Source organism: Motacilla alba, chromosome 10, assembly GCF_015832195.1.
Source record: "Motacilla alba alba isolate MOTALB_02 chromosome 10, Motacilla_alba_V1.0_pri, whole genome shotgun sequence".
Lineage (NCBI taxonomy): Eukaryota > Metazoa > Chordata > Aves > Passeriformes > Motacillidae > Motacilla > Motacilla alba.
Window position 1 is genome coordinate 12,173,422 of NC_052025.1, and position 11,480 is coordinate 12,184,901.

The following is an 11,480-nucleotide window of genomic DNA, read 5'->3' on the forward strand; positions in this document are numbered from 1 at the left end:
TTGCACTGAATGGACAGCTGTGCCATATTTCACATGAATACAGCCAATAATGGCTTTTTGCTTCTTGTTCTTGCCTGCCACGTACACACACACACATCCCTCCTGCACCTTGTGTGTCTCGAGGCTGGTGCCCAGGTGGTGCCATGTAGCTCCTGGTGTCCCTTGTCCCTCCCTGGAGCAGGTGAGGAGGGCCAGAGGCAGGTTTGTAGCCTTGAAACTCAGGAGCACTCAATGCAAGAATGGCAAATGCTGTTGGTGAGAGTAGTCCAGCATAAACAAGAATCCAAGACCCTCCCTTAGACTCTTATGTCTGGATTTTTTTGAGATCAAAGGAGAACGTGGTATTTTGAACAAAATGTGCAAGGGCCCACCCTTCCTGAATTGCACTTTTGGTTGTATGTTCTGTCCTGCAGCTGTAACACTCTACAGAAGGGTTTGGGTTTCTCTCCTCCCTGTCCTCTTTTAATGTATTGTAAGACAAGTTTAATGGATGTTTTCACAGGAGTCTCTGGTCCTACACTGCTCTCATTGTGCCTCTCTCTGTGTTCTGTGAGCAGGGCTGCTGGTCATGAACAATTTAAGCCTAGCACCTCTAATTCATCTGACGTTCACTCAATGTATTACTTACATTAGATGTAGGTGCCAAAACTGACCTGTAAACCTAAAATGAAATTGGGACTACAAAATTAATTTCACTTAGATTCTGAAAATGAGACTATAAATGGAATTCCTGTGGGAACTATGTAAATCTTCTTTGACATTGATTTCATGTAATTCTTTTCTTAATAGGGTAACTTTAAATTGTGTAACCAGTACATAGTTTTAACCAGCACAGATTTGTAGCAAATCTTGCAGTAAGATGGGTACTAAGAGGAACATTCTGTGGTGTTTCTGAATTTAAGGATCACACTGTATAGCTCTAATGCAGCTGAGTAGACAGTCAGGCATCATACCCCCTCCCCAGCCCTGAGCAGGTAGGTAATGACTCAAAGCTGTGATGTCATTTGTCAAGCATCCCTGTCCCATCAATGAATTTTAATTTATAAAATGCATGTGCACAGGATAACACAAATTCAGGGTAAAGATTTATTTTATGTTCAAAGCTCAAGTCAGAATCTGAATTTCAAGGTTAGTACCTGAATTAGAATTTCATGTCGGAATCATCATAGTTTAATCCCTAATCTAGGAAAATTTTGAATTAAAGACTTAGTTTTTCAAATTGGATGCAGGAATTCAAGGAATTCTGACTAGCTGTGGAACAAAAATTTGTGTTCTTTTAATAGATGGCAAGTAAGTGTGCTTGTCTTTTGCATGAAATTAAATTGAGGACTGAAATTATTCTGAATCATTCAAATGTTCATGCTGTAGATGACAGCATACTCTGCTTGCTGTGCTGCTTTTTTTCTTAGACATTTTCTTGTTTTTAAAGATAATGTGTTCAGGTCTGATTCTTCAAGTTTAATTCTGCCTGTGAGTAAATTCAGAGGGCTGGATTAACAAATGCACTGTCTGTACATGAGAGCTCGGGCATTAGATTCTCTCTGCAGGGGAACATTTAAGGTACTTGAGATAATTTGACCTATGAAAACAATAATTTTGAATGTTTTACTGCAAATAACTCATCACAGCCTGACATTCTGTAAAATGCATGATAGTGTTTTTAAACAGGGAAGAATATGCTGAATGCTGGGACATCTCAAAACTTGCATCCAAAATTACCACTGCAAAGCTGCCTTGCACAACACTTAATGTGGGCTTCTAGTAAACATCCTTCTGTGCCAGTAGAGTTCTTGAAATGAATTGATTCATCCAGACACAGCAAATGCTGATAGCAGGCAGCCCTTGCATGTTCATTCTCCCTTCTGCATGCTTAGGACTGATGTTCTGTCTTGTCTGTATGTCCTTCCAAGAAGGCAGGCACTGCCTTTTCCTCAATGAAGTCAAGTTCTCTGTTCTTATTAAGGTTTAATTCCAAGGATTGACAAGGAACAAGCTTTAAGATTCTACTGCACTGTATTTACAAAGAAAAGTAAAATGTGACGAATAGGAGTTCACTTTAAAACAGAAAATTGCATATAAAACTCCACCACCAGCTAAGACTTGAGAGAGCTTTTGGCAGTTAAAAATTCACATTCTTCTCCCAACTCATAAGAAAGAATGGTATGAAAAATACATTTTGCACAAATATAGTTCCAAAAATGGAAAAAAAAAAAAAGGAGATCATCTAAAACTTCATTAACAGAAATTTAGAACATCTGAATCCTCTCATATTACAGCTTGACCCAGCCCTGCTCAGTAATGAAAACAGTTTACAAAGGAAGGTAAATTTGCCTTTCTGGTAAGATATAACTTCATAATTAAAGGTAATACTAATTAAACTTGACTGTTGCAGAAGCAAAAATGACAGTCACTGCTTGAGACCTTCCCTGGCATGAATGACTAGATGGGACTTTTAGCTACAAGGTAAAGTATTTACCACCTTACCCTTGCAATCTACAATGGAAGTAGCCATGTATTATCTGATATTCTGTATTGCAATCCTAATAATGTTAGCTGCTAGGACTATAAAACCTGTTAAGAAATGTGAAAACGTTTAAGCTATAAAAAGCATATTGCCATGATTCAGTAGATGCTCTGATCAAAACACAATGTGCTTCAATAAAAAGAGAATGCATTTTAATTTGCTGCTGTCGGTGGTATGTGCTGCATTGGGTTTGTTTCTAGCATGGGAAAGAGGAACAGCAGAGAGCAGGGGCTGAACAGGTGTTTGTCCTGCAGCTGACCCCACAAGCAGCAGACTTGAACGAGTCTTCCCAGACACAGAATTTTGCTTGAACAGAGGTAGTTGCAAAGAGCCAAGCATGAAAACTACCTCCTTTTCAAACTAAAGCTTTTATTGGCACGACAATGAAATGTATAGTTTTGTTGGTGCAGTCCTGGGTATACTGAAAAATTTGTTCACCCACCAAAGGGAATCAGGTTACTTTTGAGATCCGTATCTGTATCAGATATTAAAGAAAGTAAGTTGGCTTGGTTTGTTCTAACAAGAAAAAACAGAATTGAAGAAAATATTTCCTAGTAGAAATTCAGTGAAAATATTTTACACTGCTAGTCCAGCATTCCAAGATGGAATCTTTTTTTTTTTCCAGTGAATGTATGCACGATCCAGTAATAACAAAAGTTAGCAGAAACCTATTTTAGTAAAACCTCGTTAATCACAGCAATCTGATATAGTATACCTGATGTTCATTATATTTAATGAGAGATCACCGAGCAAATGTGCTCATTAGTGGCTCTGGTATTGGACAGCTCTGTGAAAAGTACTTGTCGAAACCCTGTTGCAGTTATGTACATTTAACAAGCTGCACGAATAGCTCTGGGCTGCTTCCTGTTCCCCAGGCACTGGCAGTGTGTCTGAAATGTTATAAAACGCATGGAGGCTGCAGCCCAGGCTGGTTGGTTATGGGGGTGCTGAAATCTTGGATCCCACATCCTCCTCTGCTGTTTCTCATGGTACGTGTGCTTGGCAAGCTGCTCCTTCAGGTGCCTGGTGTTCACCAGCTACCTGACCCGGCAGTGTCTGCTCGCTTCAGGCATCAGCCCAGCTTTGGAGAGCCCCCCAAACCCACACTCCTGCCTCCTGACTGCTTTTGTTTTCTATTTGCACACCTTGCCCGTAAAGGCAGTGGGTTCCTGGTTCCTTACACGACCAGAACTGGATCGTCTGGGGTTAAAACTAATGATCTTTAAAGTCCCTTCCAAACCAAAGCATTCTATGATAACAGGATTCTGTGATACAGTAACAGAATTAGTTCCTCTGCTCTGAACCTGGTCTGCCTTCAAAGCAGCCTCTTCATTATCAGCCTGACCGCAATCAATATCTACCAGTAACAATAACAGCGATGCTTTCTTGAATTCCCAAGTTTAAACTTGCTGGAATCCAAGGCAAAAGGTGGAAGAGAAGATTGTGCTATTTGCAATTAAAATGCTACCATGAGGGGAAAAAAAGACTGGTGTGAAATAAGGCTATGCAGACATCCATGCATGTAATTTGGTTTAGATAATGGAAAAACAGCCTGTACAAAGAAAAAACGGGGGTTTTGGTTGTGTTGTTCTTTTTGTTGGTTTTTTTTTTTTTTTTGCGGTTTTTTTGGTGGTGGTCAGATGTTCTGGAGTTGTATTTTAGTAGCAAACAGCATTAATTTTAGTTTTCTTTTAGAAACCTAATATTGCTGAGACAGTAGTCAAAATCAGAAGACTCATACAATGGGCCTAGTTCCCATCACACAGATCAGCAAACCCAGATACTTTTCATCCTGTTTAAAAACAAAACAAAAAACAAAAAAAAACCAAGAAGCAACCACATAGTTAGATGCCAGGCGCTGGGCCCATCATTTATTTACTCGTTCTATCCTCTCAGTGCCCAGCGTTCACTCTCTGCCCGGGCCCTGCAGGACCGCACCGGGGGCTGCTCCGCCTGGAGCGGGGCTTGCTGCGGGGACAGCGGCACCCGGGGGAGCCGGCAGTGCCCGCCAGCCCCGGGGACCCGGCCCGGGCCGCGCCCATCCCGCCCCGCGGCCCTTCCAGCTCCTCCTCCCGGCCCGATCCATCCCATTCCGCGGCCCTTCCAGCTCCTCCTCCCGGCCCGATCCCTCCCGCCCCGCGGCCCTTCCAGCTCCTCCTCCCGGCCCGATCCCTCCCGCCCCGCGGCCCTTCCAGCTCCTCCTCCCGGCCCGATCCATCCCGCCCCGCGGCCCTTCCAGCTCCTCCTCCCGGCCCGATCCATCCCATTCCGCGGCCCTTCCAGCTCCTCCTCCCGGCCCGATCCCTCCCGCCCCGCGGCCCTTCCAGCTCCTCCTCCCGGCCCGGCCGCGCTGCCCCCGCCCGTGAGGGGCCGGGGCCGCCTTCGCGGGAGCGGCAGAAGATGGCGGCGGCCGCGGGCTGGGCGCTGCTGGCCCTGGCGCTGTGTCTGAGCGCGGCGGCCGCGACCGGCGACTCCGAGGGGAAGCGGCCGCCCAAGAAGAAGGACATTCGGGACTACAACGACGCGGACATGGCCCGGCTGCTGGAGCAGTGGGAGGTGCGGGAGGCGCCGGGGCCGGCGGTGTCCGCCCGCAGCACGCGGAGGGAGCGCCGGGGCGGCGGGGCCGGGCCGGGGCAGCTCCGCGGGGCAGCGGCCGCTCTGCTCGGTCCCGGGCAGGGGGGAATCCCCGGGCCTGGTCGGGACCGGGCGGGAGGGATCCCCGAGCCTGGTGCAGGGTGGCCGCTGCCGTGTTCCTTCCTTCGAGGCTCTGGGTCCGTATGTGGGGTTTCAAAGTCGGGGCGAGCGGCCCTCAGCCTGCCCTGCCCGGCTGGCCCTGGCCCGCCTTCCCAGAGCCCCAGCACGCAGCCCGGTGCTCGGTGCCTGCCAGCAGCCTCGTCTGGCTGAAAAGTCTGGTTTTTTCGAAGTATTGAGCGATACACATTGTGTGACCGAGGGGTGGATACCAGAATGAATATTAATTTCACCTTTACAGGGGAGATACGTTGTTTTGGTTTGGTGTTTCTTTCCTATCTTTCCTCATAGTAACAGCTTCTAATTCCAGCTCTCTCTCGTTGCCTTCATCCTTATCAGCCAGCTGCCTTAACTTTCCTTGGCAGTTTCCCATCACTCTCTTCTCCATGTGGTTGTCATGCCACTGTTAGGTTCTTTTCACTATGTTATGTTCCATCATCTTCTGATAAATGCCAGAGCATTCCTCACTGTCATTGGTTCTTTCCCGTGAGGTTTCTTCCTGGAATATTTTGCAAAAAACCCTGAAAGAAATAATAGAGAGAAAAGTTGTGTTTTATGTAGCACCAGTTACAGCTGTAAGTCAAGGTGGAGAAGTGTGTGTTTTATATGTGAATTATAGATAAAGTAACAGGAAGTATGGATGCCTGCCTTGGTCCTGGTTGGCAGGTTATGAACTTGTTCATTCCATGGATTGTTACTCCATATATCCCTCTAGGAAGGGAGGTTCTTAGAAAATTGAGTTTAATTTTTAAATAAAATGAATAAAAGGTTCAAAGTTCACTTTTCTGTTAGTGGTACAGCCCAGGACCCAGCAGGCCCAGCTTCCAAAAAATCAAGTCTTAATATTGCCCAGCTTTTGAACCAAATTTGGCCTTGTGGGGAAAAAAAAAACCTTAAAAAGATGAGCATCTCTTTTTAATGAGATGGCTGAAAGGGAGACTCAGGTTAATGCTGTTGTAACTCTTGACTGTATATTCTGCTCCAGCCCTTGTGGGCAGGTCAGGGGGCTCTGGAGGGTTTTTCCTTTTCAGCTGGGGCAGGTCCCTGATCCAGGTCACAGTGTGCTGCACAAATGCAGATGTGGCAGAGCAGCTGGGGAGTCACTGCTGGGGCTGGGGGCATCCCTGGGGAGAGGCACACAGGGCAGGGACCAAGGCAGGGCTCAACAGTTGGGGGTTGTTTGGTCTCCTGGGATGGTCAGCTGCAGGGCATTTTGCCTGGTGGGAGTCAGGACGCAGAGGGAACATGAAAGGCTTGAGGGGGTGGTGGAGCAGAAGAAAGGGCATGAGTGCACTTGATGGGAGTGGGATGAGAAACAAAGGGGCCACTGTGAATTCGGGAAAGAGCAGGAACTGTGCTTGGGAATGAGGGGCACAGGGCAGAGATCTGTACAGAATCAAATGTCATTACTTTCAACTGAATGAAATTACTCCCAAGATTTTTTATTTCCCTGGGAATTAGTCTAAAACCATGGTGGTTATGACATGCTTGGGTTCAGCCACAAGCCTGAGTGTGTGGCTCCAGCAGCTTTCCCAGCTGGAGCAGCCAGCTCTCTGCACAGGGTCTCGTGCTGCCCCTTGCACCCTGTGCATGACTGCCTGCTGACCCAGGAGAGTGATCTGGTGGAAAACAGGGACGGGCAAAGAGGCAGAGGTGCTTCAGGAGCTCAGTTGCACAACTAGAGCTTGGAGGAAGCCACCGAGGGATTTTCCTCATGGAAAGGGACTCTCCTGAAGCCTGGAGTCCTGGGGAGCTGGACACAGAACTGAGAATCTGGGCCGGAGGACTCTTAGTTATTGAAATGTCAAGTGCTTTAAATAGTTCATTACTGTTACAAACTCAGGGTTTCTCAGGCTTGACTCTGACCATTGAATAGGCAAAGCAGTTAAGTGAGATATGTTACTAATGTTTTTAAAAATCAAAATGCAAGGCATTTATGAGAAATTTCTGAAAATGGGAGCTGAGGGGAGGAGAAAGTAAAGGAATATGCAGTTTTTCCTGTGTCTATGAAATGCTTTTCCTCTGGAACCTCATGTTACTGTTTAAGTGAGTGAGTCTGTGTCCTGGGGTGATGGGTCATGTCCTGGTCATGATGCTGAGTTGTATCCTCATTCATTTGTTTAGCCCAGAAATAAGTTTTGCACCCTTAAAACTAGGTCTGAGAATGAAGGGGGAGAGGAGAAGGAGAAGCAGTGGAATATCTGAGGCAACTATTCAAAAACACAGAGATAAGAGCTTCAGCCTTCCTTCTCACAGACTGTGCTGTCCCCAGCACAGACAGCAGGAGAGGGCTCTCTTTTGCTCTCAGTTAGTTTTTAGCTAGCTGAGGCAGAGAAGTTCCCTGGACTGTGGCTTTTCTTTTTCTTCAAACTGATTAGCCCTGCTCTGGACTGAAAACCCAGGAAAACACTGGAGCTCATGCCTGTGGCCCACCAGGGCCTGGGACACTGCATTCCAGTGCAGGAGGGACTGATAGGAGACTGAGTGAGCTGAGCTGCACCCCACAAAAAGGACTTTCTGAACTTGCCATCTCTTCAGAACAGCAAGAGGTTTTATTGTTTAATATTATCTATTTTTTATGCTTGTGGGTACTTCGCTTCTTAAATAAAGTTTTTTTTCCACTTTTCTCCAAGGAAATCTTTTCCCAAACTAGTAGAGAGAGGGGCTGCTTGAATCTGCTTTCTAGAGGGACTCCTTTGGAAGTTTCCTCCCAAATTTGCCCTAAACCAGGACAGGCTGCTAGACTTTTCAAAGGAAAAGCTTACACTCTTCCTTCATTTTTTTCCTTTTAGATAGCTTTAAGCACAGCTGCATGACATTTTGTACAGGAAATAAGAAAATAAATGCCATCTAGGGGAGCTCTTGGTATCTTCTGATAATGTTTCCATTCAAAGTGAAAGAATACAACTTCAGGAACATTTAGTTGAATAGTTAGGAAAAAAATAGGTAATACATGTTAGTAGCTCATGTTGTCACTGAATCCAAAGTCAGTTTCTGTATTTCAAACAGAGTATTTGGAAATTATTCTTTCAAAACTGTGGGATAAGCTGGCTTTGCTCTAGTCAAACCAGACTTAAGCTTCTTTTAATTGTGGAGAATATTTTTCAGTCAATCACATGAGATTTTGTAATTTCACTGTACTTCACCAATTTGACCATTCTCTAGCCTCCTGTAAGATAAGTAATGTTCCCACTTAGTGAGGGCAGGGACTTTCTTGGGCTCTCCTTTCCTCCCAGTTCACTCATTTCAGAAATTTCAAAGGCGTGTAAACTACTTGAAGCGTGTTTCAGACTTGCAAACTTGAAACAAAGACATAATTAATAAGGAAAGAAAGGATAAAATCTAAGCCTCCTACAGCTTCTGTTCTGTAGTCCCTAAACTTTAAAGTTTACTATTACAGAAATCAGGTTCTGGCTTAATGTAAGCTGTCACCATATTCAGCTCACACTTGTGAGCTGTTTTAAGGGGCAGCAGTTTGATTGTGCCTTTCCAAATATTTAAATGGCTGTCAGCCTCAGCAGAGGCATCAAGAGGTTAATTTTTTTCTTCTTTGTGGGAGTGATTTACCTTGTGTGATTATGTTGTCAGGCTGTGAGCTGCATCTGTGCATTAGAAAAGTCATGAAACCTTTAATCAAAGTCTTTCTGTGGCATAAGCACACAGAAGATCTGAATTCTTGTGGGTTTAATTGTTTGAAGACACAGAATAAGGGAACTTAAATTCTCAAGCAATCACATGATTCCCAGAAGTGAGTTCTGAACCTCTGAAAGCAGTATCAGATGAATGTTTTTTCATATATATGTGGATGAGGCTTTTTATTGCAACTTTCCCATTTCATCTTGCATGCATAATAAATATTTGTGGAACTGTGAAGAAAAAACATTCTATTTTATGAGCTTCATAGGTGGAGTGGTATTGAATTTGCCTTAAGGCTGAAATATTTCTCAATATGCGATAAAATGAGATTCCACCTGTGAGTATGAAAATGTGCATCATTTTCAGGGGAGGATTATAGATGGAAAGAGCACTCTTGGTGAAGTATCTTGAAACAACAGTCACTATTCCATTTGGTTTCACAATCTCCATCATTCAGCTAAAAATATTTTATCAAAGCACAATTATTCTCTAAACAAAGAGAAATTAAAAATAAAAAAAAGACCCAAAATATATTTGTGGAACAGTTGAGTTTAAAGCTTCCTTGTCGTTTTCAAAACAGAAAGATGATGACATTGAAGAGGGAGATCTCCCTGAACACAAGAGGCCTCCAGCACCAATCGATTTCTCAAAAATAGATCCAGGCAAGCCTGAAAGCATCCTGAAGCTGACAAAGAAGGGGAAGACTTTGATGATGTTTGTCACAGTGTCGGGAAATCCAACAGAAAAGGAGACAGAAGAAATCACCAGCTTGTGGCAGGGCAGCCTCTTCAACGCAAACTACGACGTGCAAAGGTGAGCTGTTGTGCACAAGGATGAAGTTCTTGCCTTTGCAGAACCTTTTCTTTCTACCTGAAAACCTTTTCAACTGTTCATCCTTTGCTGTTCTCCATCTCTATCATCCATTACTATTTCTGTTTCTTTGTCAGTTGTGACAAAATTTTTGGTGTGGTGCACAAACCTCTTCAATGCTTGTGCACTGTGTGTGTGTATAGCCCTGATTCTTTTTATCTCACCATGGTTCAGCTTTTTATCAGTTCTAGCTGCAGTATGTGCTTGCCTCTATGTGCTTGATGGAAAACATCACACTCTGAAGACTTGTCACCACAAAAGACTTTCTGTTCCCATGTTAAAAAATGTGACTCTTTTTCTTTCTGAGAGAGAGCGTAACTTTGAAACAGAAGAATGTTGTGCTCTTTATTGAGGCTGAGAAGGGTTGTAATAAGTGTATAAAGCAAATTTAATGCTCATTAGTGCATTTTACATAGTGCCAAATTAGTTCTAAATTTGTTTTCTTATTCTTACTTCCTTGGTTACTTATTGATATACTTCATACATTTTATTCTTAAATGTCCTACAATATTGTTCTCTTGTCCCCATCCCCAGGCAACAACTAGATAAGCTTCTTGCTCTTAAACCTGTGCTTCAGTCATGGAGACTCTGAGCAAATGCTGGAGTGTTTGAAAAGCACAGAGTTAACTGAAAAAAATTTGTATTTTTCCTGTAGGTTTATTGTTGGCTCCAATCGGGCCATCTTCATGCTGCGGGATGGTGGCTATGCCTGGGAGATCAAAGACTTCCTGATCAGTCAGGAAAGGTGTGCAGATGTTACTCTGGAAGGTCAGGTTTATCCTGGCAAAGGAGGAGACGGAAATGAGAAAGTGAAAAACAAAACAAAACCTGAAAAAGCAAAGAAGAAAAAAGACACAGAGAAGAAATCCAACAGTGTCAAAGAGGACAACCGAGCAACCAACCAGAGAGAGGAGCTATGACAGCCACGGTACCCAGACTGAATCCTGCTCTGCTGCTCCTTGAAGGGAATCTGCTGCTGAGTCCTGGGTTTTGGGGAGGAAGGAAGCAGAGACTACTGAAGTTTAAATTTATGTTGAAATTCACCAGTTTACTCATTGCTATTGGCCATTTGTTTAGTTACAGGAAAGATAATGCTTTATGGCAGCAATTGACTGCTTTAGTTTGTAATTTTTTATGCTTTTGTTGTTGTTTAAAACTACCTTACAAATATGTGTGTCTAACATCACAAACTTAATTTAAGTGGAAAAGAAGAATTATGGTCTCAGAATACACTGATGTGCATCTGTAGTAGCTGTGTCCATCTTGGGTGTGCAAATAATGGATTCACAGCTGCTGAGAGCCAAGTGCAGTGTGAAAAGATTCTCTTGGAAGATGGTTTGATAGACATAGTTGGCACAAAACTGCCCAAAGTAGCAAAGAATAGTGGCCAAAGATGCCTGAAATTACAGGGTTTAGGACATGTTTGGTTAGACTGCCTGTTTGTTTAAAATAAACTCAACCCGTTGTGTCCCAGGAAATCTGTGCTTAGGAGTGTGATGGACTCTAGGTAGGAACTCTGCTCATGCACTCCAGATCTGGTCAGGAGGGAAGTGGATGGAATTGCAGCACCTGCACGAGCAGAGTCAGGGTGAAAAGTGAAGATGAATCCAGGGCATTCAGGTTGCTCCTGCTGCTAAAGGACTGTGCCTGTGGAAGCACCTGTTCCTTGTGCCCCGTTACTCGGGCAGAGAGCTGGAAG

The 11,480-nt window shown here is 44.2% G+C and overlaps 1 protein-coding gene across 1 annotated transcript; it reads left to right on the forward strand.

Annotated features, from left to right (window-relative positions):
- The first annotated feature begins 4,840 nt into the window (after positions 1 to 4,840).
- Positions 4,841 to 10,838, forward strand: MESD (mesoderm development LRP chaperone). Its single transcript, XM_038146816.1, has 3 exons — positions 4,841 to 5,080; positions 9,492 to 9,724; positions 10,437 to 10,838. The coding sequence occupies exons 1-3, from the start codon at positions 4,925 to 4,927 to the stop codon at positions 10,699 to 10,701; spliced, it is 654 nt and encodes a 217-aa protein (XP_038002744.1). The 5' UTR covers positions 4,841 to 4,924; the 3' UTR covers positions 10,702 to 10,838.
- The last annotated feature ends 642 nt before the right edge of the window (positions 10,839 to 11,480 follow it).